Raw genomic sequence first — 17,171 nt, 5'->3', positions numbered from 1 at the left:
CCAGAAATAAACTGAGCTGAATGCAAATGTTTACACAGCAAACTGCAGTATATTTTAATGTGAATGTTTTCCCTGTTAATGAAAATTAGATAGCATTTTTTTCAATAGAATGATGCTTTAGAGCAGTGTTTCTCAACCGCGGTCCTCAAGTACTCCCAACAGTCCTGGTTTTCATTATAGCTGAACTAGAGCACAGGTGAAATAATCAGCTGATGGGTGAGAGCAGGTTGGTTACCATGGTTACTGATCAGCTGATTATTTCACTTGTGCTCTAGTTCAGCTGTAATGAAAACCAGGACTGTTGGGGATACTTAAGGACCGTGGTTGAGAAACACTGCTTTAGAGGGCCAAGTGTCTCACTAAATCATATGTTCCTAGTTATAAATAAAAATCTTATTTACTTTTTCTTTTAAATGCAATATATTTCTGTTTTTAAAAAAATGGTTCCTTAACCATTAACAATATGAACTTTGTAATAATTCATTCCCTTTCCATGCCCTTCATTTAGTCACATGTTGCCCGCTGGCCTATCAGAAACTACATAAGGACAAACAGAAATTTGCATTATATAACAGCACATACGTACAGACAATATTCCTTAAATTTAATTTTAAAGAACAAACACTTTGGGATTGTAATATAACATGTTTAATTACGCTTAGTACAAAAAAGTTGTATAGGCTATGTAGGGAGAGTTTTATAGGCTATATAGGGAGAGTCGTATAGGCTATGTAGGGAGAGTTGTATAGGCTATGTAGGGAGAGATGTATAGACTATGTAGGGAGAGTTGTAAAGGCTATGTAGGGAGAGTTTTATACGCTATGTAGGGAGAGTTGTATAGACTATGTAGGGAGAGTTGTAAAGGCTATGTAGGGAGAATCGTATAGGCTATTTAGGGAGAACTATATAGGCTATGTAGGGAGAACTGTATAGGCTATGTAGGGAGAACTGTATAGGCTATGTAGGGAGAACTGTATAGGCTATGTAGGGAGAACTGTATAGGCTATGTAGGGAGAACTGTATAGGCTATGTAGGGAGAGTTGTATAGGCTATGTAGGGAGAGTTGTATAGGCTATGTAGGGAGAGTTGTATAGGCTATGTAGGAAGAGTCGCATAGGCTATTTAGGGAGAACTGTATAGGCTATGTAGGGAGAACTGTATAGGCTATGTAGGGAGAGTTGTATAGGCTATGTAGGGAGAAATGTATAGGCTATGCAGGGAGTTTTGTATAAGCTGTGTAGGGAGAGTTGTATAGGCTATGTAGGGAGAAATGTATAGGCTATGCAGGGAGTTTTGTATAAGCTGTGTAGGGAGAGTTGTATATGTAGGGAGAACTGTATAAGCTGTAGGGGGAGTTGTATAGGCTATTTAGGGAGAGTTGTATAGGCTATGTAGTGAGAAATGTATAGACTATGCGGGGAGTGTTGTTTAAGCTATGTAGGGATAGTTGTATAGGCTATGCAAGTGAGTTGTATAGGATATGCAGGAAGTGTTGTATAGGCTATGCAGGAAGTGTTATATAGGCTATGTAGTGAGAGTTGTATAGACAATGCGGGGAGTGTTGTTTAAGATATGCAGGGAGAGTTGTATAGGCTATGCAGGAAGTGTTGTATAGGCTATATAGGGAGAATTGTATAGGCTATGTAGGGAGAACTGTATAGGCTATGCAGGGAGAGTTGTATAGGCTATGCAGGGAGAGTTGTATAAGCTATGTTAGGAGTTATATAAACTATATAGGCTGTGTAGGGAGAATTGTATATGCAAACATAGCAGTTTTGTGGCAGAGCAGCATCTGGTGGGGGCAAAGTTGTGGGAGTTAATTGGGCAGGGTTGGGTTTACCGTGTGTGAGAATTAACGCTCAAGCGGGAGTGTTAATTAGCACTCTACTTGTAATCTAGCCCCTTATGTGTTATAAAAAAAAGCTTTGCAGTAAACTTTCATGATTCGTTTTGCCTTATTTCCTGTAATTTAAAGGTCTTTGAAAGTGGTTTATATGATACAAATTAAAGGGACAGTAAAGTCAAAACGAAACTTTCATGATTTAGATAGAACAGGCAATTTTAAATAACTTTCCAGTTTACTTCTATTATCAAATTTTCATTGTTCTCTTGGTATCATTTGTTGAAAAACATAGGCACATACCCTTAGCAACAGCAAATGTGATTTTTTTATTTCTTTATGTTCTTACACCACATGGGGGTGAAATATACAATACCTATTTATAATTTAGAATTAGGACAATGTTTTAGCATATGTTTATCTTACACTGCATCATTTTTTTTTGTCAAAGCGATTTCACTGCTTAAAGATGAGAATGTCCCTTTTATTAGATCACATTGTCTCTTCCTACTATGGGACTTTCTTCACCCTTATAGTTCTTAGTAGATGCGTTTGCTCGTGTGGTTTCTTATCTAAAGTGATTACATAAGGATTTTTCTCATTCACAGGGTAAAAGTACAAGGTGTGACATTTTCCTGGTTTAAAAAATACAAAGCCAAGAAAACACTTGAACCAAATGAAAAATAAAGATCTGTGGGAAGCAAATATATAATCTGTTTGTTTTTTAAGTAACATTTGCACTGTAGCTCTTTACTTTAGCTTGTTGTGTGTATTTAAGCAGACAGAGGATTAATGAGATCTTAGCAAGTGACGCTCACAATTAGGTTGCATGTCACTGAGGATGTGTGCATGGTTTCAGTGTTCAGCTTTCTCTGCAGGACCCCTCAGCACACTCAGCCCTGCAGCCCTCCGCACACTGGCTCCAGCAATACCTTCAGCACATACCAAGAGCAGCTGAGACTCGCTATGGAGCTTTCTGCTAAGGAACAGGAGGAAGAGGAGAAGTTAAAACAACAGGAGGATGAAGAGCTGGAAAGAATTCTACAGCTCTCCCTGACGGAGAAATAGCGCACCCCCCCCCAAACATTTGGAACATCCCTAGAGGTCTACAGATTCTGACCAATCATGGGCTCACCTGGGAAGCTAAAGACCAAGAAGGATTCATATAGAGGGGTGACAGGCTTCCTGTTTCTCACAGAGCATTGCAACATGAGCCAGAGAAGAGGTCACAAACACCGCAAGTCATTTGTGGTTCTTCTCCCCAAGTATCCCAAGCTCCAATAAGAAGTGGGCTGCAGGTCACCTCAATAGATCCCTAACACACAGTCATTGGATGGTGCAGTCACTAACAGCCCAATCAACTTTGTTTAACTGTTTAATGCCCATTTGTGTCTGGAATACATGGGAGAAAGAGCTACATTAAAAGCCAGTTTTATCCAGCAACAAACTGGTTATTGATTCCATTTGAGTCACATGCTTCATCTGTATAAAATATTTGATTATTAGGGTCAAATTGATTTAAACCAAGGGGATAAATGTTAATTATTTCTTATAAAAGTGTGATTTATTGAGTTAAACCTTTGCAGATAAATATACTTCTTTTTCTGATGTAACTGTTTAATGACACTTTGCATTGGATAACATAGTTACCCCTATTAAAATAAGGGTATCGTTTAAAAAAACACAATATTTTCTCTTTAAATTAGTGCTATCAGGGTCCTATGAACTCCCTCTAGAATTCTGTAATAAAGTCAACAATCTGTTGATAAAAGGAATTGACAGTTTTGTTTGTATAATGACACAGTCACTTTATACCGGTACACTGAGGGGGAGGAGTCACATGACATATAGTATGATTGGTTAGCATCACATTATACTATAAAGATCCAATATTACCCTGACACCTGGCAATGTTATATAAAAAAAGCACATGGTATTATCACATTTACACAGGACTGTGCACACAAAGGTTGTTTTACATTTTATACTAGACCATCTGCAGCCAGCTGAGGTTCTGCTGTATTTATTTATCCATGGATTCATAACAATGTTATTCTCTTTGCTAACTTACCTGACAGCCTCCCCTTAAGCCCTCTGGCAGCCTAGGGGTTAATTGAAAGTAGGAAGCAGGTTGAACAATGCCAACTGTTTATTCTACCTCTGCGCTAAAGTCTTTTGCTGACAGAACCGTGAAATGAAACACACAGGGAGCAAGAATTATACCCTCTGTCTGCAATAGCCACAAATGGTTATGTTGTCTTGTTTAGTGCTGTGGAACAAACAAGGCCTACCAACAGTATAGCAGCACGCTTGGTACACTGAAACTAAAATAGTTAAAGGGACAGTGTACTGTAAAAGTGTTCCCCTTAACATTTTTACAATGACTTGTTATACCTGCTGTAGAGTTTTAAAAAGTATGTAAATTTGCTCCTTTGGGTATTTATTTGTATATGACAAGCTGCCTCTGCTAAGTGAAACCACAACCCAATTAAATGAGCTAAAATTGCAGGGAAAGCAGACTTTATTAGCCTATCTCTATATATTTACACAAAATCCTCCTTAACCATTTATACACAGTGAAACACAATGGTAAATGCATAATAATAATAGTGCTATGTTTTAAAGGTATCTGCATCGCAATTGAGATTGCAGGTGAAAAAGCAGCACTGCTATGTGTAGCAAGTGTTTAATTTAAATGATCCCTTCACACATTATTGAATGACAATACAATTTATATGTGTGAACTGAAACTCATGTTACAATACAATAGTGAAACTTGTACATGAATCGTGAATTGTGGATATAGTGTGTATAAATTGTCATATATATATAGTATATATACAGACAGGGCTCAAAATTTCAAGCCCTAAGCTACTAGTCAGCCCAAAATGATAACAACTTTTGATCCCACCAACTACCCACCCATACCACACCCACTAATCCACCCCCTCTTTGCAAATGTTTAGCCAATGTGAAACACCTTATTGTAAAGTAATTTTTTAATATTGCTTGTTTTATACCACAAATTAATTGAAGGGACAGTCTAGTCCAAAATAAACTTTCATGATTCAGATAGAGAATGAAATTTTAAACAGTTTTCCAATCTACTTTTATCACCAATTTTGCTTTGTTCTCTTGGTATTCTTAGTTAAAAGCTAAACTTAAGAGGTTCATATGCTAATTTCTAAGCCCTTGAAGGCCGCCTCTTCTCTCAGGGCATTTTGACAGTTTTTCACCACTAGAGGGTGTTAGTTCATGTGTGGCATATAGATAACACTGTGCTCACGCACGTGGAGTTCAGGTGAGCCAGTTCTAATTGGCTAAAATGGATGTCTGTCAAAATAACTGAAATAAGGGGGCAGTTTGCAAAGGGTTAAATACAAGATAATCACAGAGGTAAAAAGTGTATTATTATAACTGTGTTGATTGTGTAAAACTAGGGAATGGGTAATAAAAGGATTATCTATCTTTTTAAACAATACAAATTCTGGTGTACACTGTCCCTTTAATGCTATATACAATAGTAAATTAACAAAAATAAGTGCATAGCAGTTAGCAACATCATCTAGGGTTCTGGGGCAGACAAGAGCTGGACAAAAAAATGTTGTTGAACTGAGAAAGTGAAGAGAGAACTGGAAAAATTGTTTTAAAATGATCATCTCTCATCTATCTTTCTCCACTGCCTCCTCTATTCAATCTCTCTATTTACCCTCTTGCCTCTCTCTCAGGCCACATCTTCTCTTTTCACTTTTCCTCTCTTGTCTCTCATATCTCTCTACTATTTCTTAAAGGGACAGTCAAGTCCAAAAAAACTTTCATGATTCAGATAGAGCATGCAATTTTAAACAACTTCCCAATTTACTTTTATCACCAATTTTGCTTTGTTCTCTTGGTATTCTTAGTTGAAAGCTAAACCTAGGAGGTTCATATGCTAATTTCTTAGACCTTGAAGACTGCCTCTAATCTGAATACATTTTGACCACTAGAGGGCATTAGTTCACATGTTTCATATAGATAACATTGAGCTCATGCACGTAAAGTGACCTAGGAGTGAGCACTGATTGGCTAAACTGCATGTCTGTCAAAAGAACTGAAATAAGGGGGCAGTCAGCAGAGGCTTAGATACAAGATAATTACAGAGGTAAAACGTGTATAATTAGAACTGTGTTGGATATGCAAAACTGGGGAATGGGTAATAAAGGGATTATCTTTCTTTTTAAACAACAAAAATTCTGGTGTTGACTGTCCCTTTAATGCTATCTTTTTCTCCACTCTAACTTTTCCTATCCAATCTCTCTCTGCCCCTGTCTAGCCTCTCAGAAGTTACAGTCTAAGCACTAATGGTGTCCCTATTGCCCTAGAGATATATCATATATTTGCCTTTTCATGGATATATAATATGCCTTTAGATAATATTTGTAGCAGGTAGCCCAACATTTATTCACTAACTCTCACTCGCCCATGGCTAGTGCACATTTTGAGCCCTGTATGTATGTGTATATATATATATTATACCTTAAAGTTGAGCAATTGTAGTGTCTACAAAAATACAATATTAAAAAAGATGTCTTCTTTTAAAAACACATTTTACATAGTACAATGTAACGATTGTAAAATGCAAAACATGCAGCTACCTTCTTCAATGTGATAATATCCCGTAATTAAATCATGTTTCTAGAAAAGAAAGTACATAGAAAAAAATTAAAGGGACACTCTAGTCAAAATTAAACTTTCATGATTCAGATAGGGCATGCAATTTTAAACAACATTCCTATTTACTTTTATCATCAATTTTGCTCTGTTCTCTTGGTATTCTTTGTTAAAAGTTAAATCTAGGTAGGCTCATAAACTGATTTCTAAGCTGTTAAAACTGCCTCTTACGTTTGTATAGTGTATCGCAGCTCATTACTTGTGGAATAGCCGGGTAATAGAATCTGGGTGTTAGAACTGGTTTACAAGGCCCAGAGTAACTATCTTAATGTGAACTGAAAGCAATCAAACGCTCCATCTAATGAGCGAGTAAGTACACTACATGGGGTAGCCTAAGGCCATCTAAAACACAGGAGCTCCTAGGTCTCCTCACCAATACCCTATAGTCCCTAGCATGTTTCACCATAACTGGCTTTGTCAAAGGACCTTGACAAATGATAATATCTAGGCAAACCTGGCAATCCTATTATCATTATGCCCTAAGAGATAACAATGCTAAATTAACATTTTAGTATCTCTGTAAACCTTGTTTACGTAGCTTTTCTATAACCAGTACTTAAGTATTGAAAGTTTTAGTATAGGTGGGGATGCCACAGGCAAATCAGCTATGACTAAATAAATGTAAAGGAGCAATTTGTAAACAATTTAATACACTTCAGCAGGTTAAATTGGAAGTAAACATAAAAAGAAATAAACGTATTTTCTTTTAAAATAAGCACTGTAGCCACTGCTCTCAGGGAGATACTGTTGATAACTTAAGTTGCATTCTGCCTCTCTGACTCACTGCTTATCTAATACTCACTGAATAGTAAACCAGCACCTTACTCTAAAAATTTTATGACATCAAGCTAGATATGACTTCCTATAGAAACCGCAGCCCCCTTGTAGGGCTGTGACAGGATGTAATGGACACTGTAAAAACATAATTTATGTAAGAACTTACCTGATAAATTCATTTCTTTCATATTGGCAAGAGTCCATGAGCTAGTTACATATGGGATATACAATCCTACCAGGAGGGGCAAAGTTTCCCAAACCTCAAAATGCCTATAAATACACCCCTCACCACACCCACAATTCAGTTTAACGAATAGCCAAGCAGTGGGGTGATAAAGAAAGGAGTAGAAAGCATCAACAAAGGAAATTTGGAAATAATTGTTCTTTATACAAAAAATTATAACCACCATAAAAAGGGTGGGCCTCATGGACTCTTGCCAATATGAAAGAAATTAATTTATCAGGTAAGTTCTTACATAAATTATGTTTTCTTTCATGTAATTGGCAAGAGTCCATGAGCTAGTGACATATGGGATATCAATACCCAAGATGTGGAGTCTTCCACTCAAGAGTCACTAGAGAGGGAGGGAATAAAATAAAAACAGCCATATTCCGCTGAAAAAATAATCCACAACCCAAAAAATAAGTTATTTTCACTTTTGAAAAAACTTAAATCAAAAAGCAGAAAAATCAAACTGAAACAGCTGCTTCAGAAGAAGCAAATACATCAAAATAGTAGAATTTAGTAAATGTATGCAAAGAGGACCAAGTTGCTGCTTTGCAAATCTGATCAACTGAAGCTTCATTCTTAAAAGCCCACGAAGTGGAGACTGATCTAGTAGAATGAGCTGTAATTCTCGGAGGCGGGGTTTGACCCGACTCCAAATAAGCTTGATGAATCAAAAATTTCAACCAAGAAGCCAAGGAAATAGCAGAAGCTTTCTGACCTTTCCTAGAACCAGAAAATAAAACAAATAAACTGGAAGTCTTCCTGAAATTTTTAGTAGCTTCCACATAATATTTCAAAGCTCTTACCATATCCAAAGAATGTAAGGATCTCTCCAAAGAATTCTTAGGATTAGGACACAAGGAAGGGACAACAATTTCTCTACTAATGTTGTTAGAATTCACAACCTTAGGTAAAAATTGAAAAAGAAGTCTGCAAAACTGCCTTATCCTGTTGAAAAATCAGAAAAGGAGACTCACAAGAAAGAGCAGATAGCTCAGAAACTCTTCTAGCAGAAGAAATAGCCAAAAGGAACAACACTTTCCAGGAAAGTAGTTTAATGTCCAAAGAATGCATAGGCTCAAATGGAGGAGCCTGTAAAGCCTTCAGAACCAAATTAAGACTCCAAGGAGGAGAAATTGATTTAATGACAGGCTTAATACGAACTAAAGCCTGTACAAAACAGTGAATATCAGGAAGAATGGCAATCTTTCTGTGAAATAAAACAGAAAGAGCGGAGATTTGTCCTTTCAAGGAACTTGCAGACAAACCCTTATCCAAACCATCCTGAAGAAACTAAAATTCTAGGAATTCTAAAAGAATGCCAGGAGAATTTATGAGAAGAACACCATGAAATGTAAGTCTTCCAAACTCTATAATAAATCTTTCTAGAAACAGATTTACGAGCTTGTAACATAGTATTAATCACTGAGTCAGAGAAACCTCTATGACTTAGAACTAAGCGTTCAATTTCCATACCTTCAAATTTAATGATTTGAGATCCTGATGGAAAAACGGACCTTGAGATAGTAGGTCCGGCCGTAACGGAAGTGGCCAAGGCGGGCAACTGGACATCCGAACCAGATCCGCATACTAAAACCTGTGTGGCCATGCTGGAGCCACCAGCAACACAAAAGACTGTTCCATGATGATTTTGGAGATCACTCTTGGAAGGAGAACTAGAGGCGGAAAGATGTAAGCAGGTTGATAACACCAAGGAAGTGTCAGCGCATCCACTGCTTCCGCCTGAACATCCCTGTACCTGGACAGGTGTCTGGGAAGTTTCTTGTTTAGATGAGAGGCCATGAGATCTATCTCTGGAAGCCCCCACATCTGAACAATCTGAGAAAACACATCTGGATGGAGAGACCACTCCCCTGGATGTAAAGTCTGGCAGCTGAGATAATCCGCCTCCCAATTGTCTACGCCTGGGATATGCACCGCAGAAATTAGACAGGAGCTGGATTCCGCCCAGGCAAGTATCTGAGATACTTCTTTCATAGCTTGGGGACTGTGAGTCCCACCCTGATGATTGACATAAGCCACAGTTGTGATATTGTCTGTCTGAAAACAAATGAACGGTTCTCTCTTTAGTAGAGGCCAGAACTGAAGAGCCCTGAGAATTGCACGGAGTTCTAAAATATTTATTGGTAATCTAGCCTCTTGAGATTTCCAAACCCCTTGTGCTGTCAGAGATCCCCAAACAGCTCCCCAACCTGAAAGACTCACATCTGTTGTGATCACAGTCCAGATTGGGCAAACAAAAGAAGCCCCTTGAACCAAACGATGGTGATCTATCCACCATGTCAGAGAGTGTCGTACATTGGGATTCAAGGATATTAATTGTGATATCTTTGTAAAATCCCTGCACCATTGATTCAGCATACAAAGCTGTAGAGGTCTCATGTGAAAACGAGCAAAGGGGATTGCGTCCGATGCTGCAGTCATGAGACCTAAAACTTCCATGCACATAGCCACTGAAGGGAATGACTGAGACTGAAGGTGCCGGCAGGCTGTAACCAATTTTAAACGTCTCTTGTCTGTTAGAGACAGAGTCATGGACACTGAATCTATCTGGAAGCCTAAAAAGGTGACCCTTGTCTGAGGAATCAAGAAACTTTTTGGTAAATTGATCCTCCAACCATGTTTCCGAAGAAACAACACTAGTTGATTCATGTGAGATTTTGCAGAATGTAAAGACTGAGCTAGTACCAAGATATCGTCCAAATAAGGAAACACCGCAGTACCCTGTTCTCTGATTACAGATAGTAGGGCACCCAGAACCTTTGAAAAGATTCTTGGAGCTGTTCCTAGGCCAAATGGAAGAGCAACAAATTGGTAGTGCTTGTCTAGAAAAGAGAATCTCAGAAACTGAAAGTGTTCTGGATGAATCGGAATATGAAGGTATGCATCCTGCAAGTCTATTGTGGACATATAATGTCCTTGCTGAACAAAAGGCAGAATAGTCCTTATAGTCACCATCTTGAAAGTTGGTACTCTTACATAACGATTCAAAATTTTCAGATCCAGTACTGGTCTGAACAAATTTTCTTTCTTTGGTACAATGAATAGGTTTGAATAAAACCCCAAACCTTGTTCCTGAAGAGGAACTGGCATGATTACCCCTGAAGACTCCAGGTCTGAAACACACTTCAGAAAAGCCTGAGCTTTTACTGGATTTACAGGGATGCGTGAGAGAAAAAATCTTCTCACAGGAGGTCTTACTTTGAATCCTATTCGATACCCTTGAGAGACAATGCTCTGAATCCAATGATTTTGGACAGATTTTATCCAACAATCCTTGAAAAACCTTAATCTGCCCCCTACCAGTTGAACTGGAATGAGGGCCGCACCTTCATGCGGACTTAGGGGCAGACTTTGGTTTCCTAAATGGCTTGGATTTATTCCAATTTGAGGAAGGCTTCCAACTGGAAGCAGATTCCTTGGGAGGAGGATTGAGTTTTTTGTTCCTTATTCTGACGAAAGGAACGAAAACGGTGAGAAGCCTTAGATTTACCCTTAGGTTTTTTATCCTGAGGCAAAAAAAACTCCTTTTCCTCCAGTGATAGTTGAAATAATAGAATCCAACTGAGAACCAAATAAATTATTACCTTGGAAAGAAAGATATAGTAATCTAGATTTAGATGTCATATCAGCATTCCAAGATTTAAGCCACAAAGCTCTTCTAGCTAATACAGCTAAAGACATGGATCTAACATCAATTTTGATAATATCAAAAATTGCATCACAAATAAAATGAATAGCATGTTGCAGTAAGCGAACAATGCTAGATATGTCAGAATCCAATTCATGTTGCGCTAAATTTTCCAACCAGAAAGTTGATGCAGCCGCAACATCACCCAAAGAAATAGCAGGTCTGAGAAGATGACCTGAATATAAATAGGCCTTCCTTAGATAAGATTCAAGTTTCCTATCTAAAGGATCCCTAAAGGAAGTGCTATCTTCCATAGGAATAGTGGTACGTTTAGCAAGAGTAGAAATAGCCCCATCAACTTTGGGGACCTTTTCCCAAAACTCTATAGATTTTGCTGGTAAAGGATACAATCTCTTAAACCTTGAAGAAGGAATAAAGGAAGTACCTGGCTTATTCCATTCCCTAGAAATCATATCAGGAATGGGGAAAACACCTGGGGAAACTACAGGATGTTTAAAAACAGCATTTAAACGTTTATTAGACTGAACGTCAATAGGACTGGTTACCTCAATATCCAAAGTAATTAACACTTCTTTTAATAAAGAACGCATATACTCTATTTTAAATAAATAAGTAGATTTGTCAGTGTCAATATCTGAGGAAGGATCTTCTGTTTCAGATAGATCCTCATCAGAAGAGGATGAATTATTATGTTGTTGGTCATTTGAAATTTCATCAGCTAAATGAGAAGTTTTAAAAGACCTTTTACGTTTATTAGAAGGTGGAAATGCAGACAAAGCCTTCATAATAGAATCAGAAACAAATTCTTTAAAATTTACAGGTATATCATGCACATTAGAAGTTGAAGGAACTGCAACTGGCAATGTACTATTACTGATAGAAACACTATCTGCATGTAAAAGTTTATCATGACAACTATTACAAATGACAATCGGTGGAATAATTTCTACAATTTTACAACAAATGCACTTAGCTTTGGTAGAGCCGATGTCAGGCAGCAATGTTCCAGCAGAAACTTCAGAGGCAGGATCAGATTGGGACATCTTGCTCAATGTAAGAGAAAAAACAACATATAAAGCAAAATTATCTATTTCCTTAAATGACAGTTTCAGGAATGGGAAAAAATGCAAAAGGATAGGCCTCTTGATAGAAAAGAAAGCAGGAGGCAAACAACAATGGGGTATTGAAATAATGAAGAAAAATTGGCGCCAAGTATGACGCACAACGTAACGTAAACTTTTTTGGCGCCAAAAATGACCGGAAATGACACACTTGCGTCACTAATGACGCCGCCGTGTGAAAGGTCTCGGCGTCACGTATGACGCCGGAAATGACGAAGTTGCATCAAAAATGTATTTTTCCGTGCCAAAAAAGTTTGCGCCAAAAATAACGCAATAAAGTCTAACATGTGACGCACCCGCGGGCCTAATACCCGCAAATGCAAAAAGTAGTCAAATTGAAAAAGACTAAACCCCAGGTAAGAAATAAATTTCTTAAAGTGTTTATATTCCCAAATATGAAACTGACAGTCTGCAGAAGGAAATACATGAACCTGACTCATGGCAAATATAAGTACAATACATATATTTAGAACTTTATATAATTGCATAAAGTGCCAAACCATAGCTGAGAGTGTCTTAAGGAAATGAAAATATACTTACCAAAAGACACCCATCCACATATAGCAGATAGCCAAACCAGTACTAAAACAGTTCTTTAGTAGAGGTAATGGTAAATTTGAGAGTATATCGTCGATCTGAAAAGATAGGTAGGAGATGAATCTCTACGACCGATAACAGAGAACCCATGAAAAAGACCCCCGTTAGAGAAATCATCGTATTCAATAGGTGATACTCCCTTCACGTCCCTCTGACATTCGCTGTACTCTGAGAGGAATCGGGCTTCAACAATGCTGAGAAGCGCATATCAACGTAGAAATCTTAACACAAACTTACTTCACCACCTCCATAGGAGGCAAAGTTTGTAAAACTGAATTGTGGGTGTGGTGAGGGGTGTATTTATAGGCATTTTGAGGTTTGGGAAACTTTGCCCCTCCTGGTAGGATTGTATATCCCATATGTCACTAGCTCATGGACTCTTGCCAATTACATGAAAGAAATAAAGTTAAAAAAATAAATAAACTAACATTCTTTTAAAATGATAAGTAATACATATTATAGTGATTTATATTAAGTATAAGCCACTGCTTAGTGTTTTTTTTATTACAACAATGAAACATACTGTTTCATATCCCTTTAAGGAGCAAAAAAAAAATCAAAGTACTATGTATGTCCCCTAATGTTTTGACAGATATCCATGTTATTTCTTGTTTGTAATTCAAGCTAACATAATCAAAAAGGTTCCTCAAATTTAAGTTCTTGTACTGTATTAAAGAAAAGAAACAGATGGTAACAGATTTTTGTCTCTGCTACTTTCTTTGTGTAGCAACTTTGGATAACACAAGCGTTTCTTGCAGAGGGTAATGTGATAAGAACACATAGCAGGTCCTGTAACTCACTAGCATATTATATGTAACAATGTCACTGGGTTTGATCATTTCACAAACATTTTGCGAGCAGCTCTGGAACCATTTCAACGTGATACAATCTATTTTTATTCTGTTATAATTCTTGTAGAAGTGGCATGAATGTATTTAATTTAATATACAGTGAAGGTACATGAAATGGTTAAAGGTACATGGACTTTATGCATGAAATGGAAAGTGTTTTTATTAAAAAAAAAAAGTCTACCTTGCATATATAAATGGCAACAGTTAAACATTAAATATTTTGTATGAAAGAAGATTGTTAACTGTACTTACATTTCAATTGAAGCTAAAGGAGATACATGCTTGTGCACAAATGATACCTAGGTATCCATTGCTCACTGTCTTTTAAGGGCAAACACTGTTGTATTTAGCAGAACAACATCTATTTAAAAACAGAAAGATGATACATTCAGATTTACCCTCTTTTCAATATAACAAAGGAAACACTGATCACAGTGTCCCTGTAAGTGTATGCAATTACTTCCAGTACATTTGATTGATTATCTTTCCACCAATTAACAAACATGCTTCTGATTTACAGAATACAAATAAAACATTTCTGCCTTTCTTGCACCTACATTGACCCTCTCTCTGGTACAGTTTTTTTTCCCAAAGTAGGCTGCAGACGATAGAGCCAATCAGAGACTGTATCGCTTGAGCTATTATCCTTAATAAGAGCGTGCTCTTGGCTGCTCATTGCTAATTTAAACAGATAAAGAATGCAGCACTGTGCACATGCATAGCGTTTCTATGTGGCAAGGTCAGCAGGATCACGCTACCATTGAGATAAACTAATATATCCTGTAAGAAGCTGTAATGTATAACGTCTATAAATCTCTGGTTCAGAGGAGGGGACCAGCTAGGGGCAGCAAAATATGGTAAGATTTTAGTTTTAAAATTAAGTATGTATATATGTTTTAACTAGTATGATGACACTATACTAAAGGTAACAAACAAAATAAGTTAAAGGGATATGAAACCCACATTTTTTTTCTTTCATGATTCAGATAGAGCATGCAATTTTAAGCAACTTTCTAATTTACTCCTATTATCAAGTTACTTAAAATTGCCTGTCTTATCTGAATCATGAAAGAAACAATGTGGGTTTGATATCACTTTAAACCTATGCTATTTCATCTCAGACCATTACATTGGTTAATAAAGGAAATATTTTGGGGGTATTGCATAATGTAAATAAAAAAACAAATCACAATGAATAACACACCATCTGCTGTGCTGTGTTCTGAATATGGAATGGGTGAAAAATCTGGGCATTGGGAAATTGACTTTATTCATTACAAAGATTCAATATGTCTGTCAACTGGCGTTAATGGATATTCTCAGCCATTAAAATAGAAACATAGATATTGACGGCAGATAAGAGCCATAGGCCCAGCAAGTCTGCCCGACCTTAATTAACAGTATAAACTTATCTAGTTCGTAGGATAGCCCTATGCTTGTCCCATGCATTTTTAAAGTCCCCCACAGTGTTTGTTGCTACTACCTCTTGAGGAAGTTTATTCCATAAATCAATCACTCTTTCTGTAAAGAAGTGCTTCCTCAAATTACTCCTGAATCTACTACCCTTTAGCTTGAGCTCATGACCCCTTGTTCTTGAATTTTCCATTTTATGTAAAATACCCACAGCCTCAGTTTTACTAAACCCTTTAATGTACTTGAAAGTTGCTATCATATCACCTCTTTCCCTTCTCTCCTCTAAGCTATACATATTTAGGTCATTGAGCCTATCCTGGTAAGTTTTATTTTTTAGACCATGTACCATTTTGGTAGCCCTCCTTTGCACAGATTCAAGTTTGTTAATATCCTTCTGAAGATATGGCCTCCAGAACTGCACACAATACTCAAGATGAGGCCTAACTAGTGATCTATAAAGTAACATAAGAACCTTACTATTTCTGCTGCAAATACCTCTACCAATACATCCAAGCATTCTGCTAGCCTTACAAAATACATAATAAACTTATTTAACTTTTACCAAATGTCTTTTTCAAGATACAAAATGTATGGTTTTCATTTTCTGTTGCTTGAAGAGTCTGGGAACCTGCAAAATATTAGCATCTGCAGTGTCTGAAACCTTCCTTAGGAAAATGATTCCTGAAAATCCTGGACTGAGCAAAACAATCTTGGTTTTAATGCTTCAAATTCTTAAAAGGGACATTTCATCTGCCATATTAGAGGTAAATGATATATAGGGGTATATTTATCAAGCTCCGTATGACGCTTGAGGCCCCTTGTTTCTAAAGAAACAACCGAGCGTTTGTTATGGGGCATTTGTTAGTGAAAAAAAGGCTGAAAATGACAGCGATCTGCAGCATTTAGCTCATTTATTACAGTAAAAGTGTAACAACCAAATGGCCATGCAAGTGGCATTTTTTGGCCTTTATTACACTGACAAATGCTGAATCCCTAGAATTTACACATCAACTTGCATTTCATCCAGCAGGAGATTCACAGTTACATACTAATAAAGCTTGGTTTGTATGCAGCCATCTTGTTTACATATTGATGCAAGACACTCACTAATAGAATGTCATTGTGAATGCTAGGTAAGTGTACTTCCACAAAGGAAATGTATAGTTAAAGGGACACTCAAGTCAAAATTAAACTTTTATTCAGATAGAGCACACAATTGTAAACAACTTTCCAATTCACTTCCATTATCAAAAGGTGCACAATCTTTTTATACGCACACTTTCTCAGGCACCAGCTCCTACTGAGCATGTGCAAGATTCACAGAATATATATGCATTTGTGAATAGCTGATGGCTGTCACCTGATGCAGTGCGAGGGGAAATAGAGCTAACGTTAACATTGGTCAGGAAGAAATCTACTATTCATATGAATTTCAAACTAAGTGCTTTTGCATTGTGTTTTTATTAGGATTTTACTAATTATGCTATTCTACTGTGTTTAGTGGTCCTTTAAAAAGTAAGTATTCAATAAATATACACTTTAAAGTGATATGAAACAGTGCTCCTTTAGCAGAAAACGTTAAATTAAAGGAAATATTAAAAGAAAGAAAGCAACTTACTTGCTTACTTTCTAAATGAGCACTTTGAACTTCTCAGTGTAGTCACTGCCTACAGCTGGATAAGCAAGCAAACAAGCATATGTGCTATTGTCACATGATTTTGCAGCTAAAGTCCTCAACTGAACATGGGCAATTAACTGACTGCAGCTAGTTTAGATGTCTCCTAGCAAATATTCAAAGGAAAAACTACTACCTTGCCTTCCTGTAGAGACCCCAGCCACATTTAGGCTGTGACACAAAGAAATGGACACTGCAAAAATGAAGTTAAAAAATACAGAAATAAGGTAAAATACTTTTAAAGTGATGAATACTACATTCAGCAATGACTTCTATTAAGTATAG

The 17,171-nt window shown here is 37.1% G+C and overlaps 1 protein-coding gene across 5 annotated transcripts in view; it reads left to right on the top strand.

The window, feature by feature from the left end:
- Positions 1–3,615, top strand: part of ANKRD13B (ankyrin repeat domain 13B) — a 513,444-nt gene extending 509,829 nt beyond the window's left edge. For 4 of the 5 annotated variants that reach the window (XM_053706151.1, XM_053706149.1, XM_053706150.1 and 1 more), the window contains exon 15: positions 2,719–3,615. In XM_053706151.1, coding sequence (XP_053562126.1) covers positions 2,719–2,908 — 190 coding nt within the window. In that variant the 3' untranslated portion in view covers positions 2,909–3,615. Of the gene's footprint in view, positions 1–2,448; positions 2,463–2,718 lie in introns of all 5 variants that reach the window. The other variant, XM_053706152.1, reaches the window with a different exon arrangement.
- The last annotated feature ends 13,556 nt before the right edge of the window (positions 3,616–17,171 follow it).

This window comes from Bombina bombina, chromosome 3 (genome assembly GCF_027579735.1).
Source record: "Bombina bombina isolate aBomBom1 chromosome 3, aBomBom1.pri, whole genome shotgun sequence".
Taxonomy (NCBI): Eukaryota; Metazoa; Chordata; class Amphibia; order Anura; family Bombinatoridae; genus Bombina; species Bombina bombina.
This window is presented reverse-complemented; position numbering and strand designations above follow the sequence as displayed.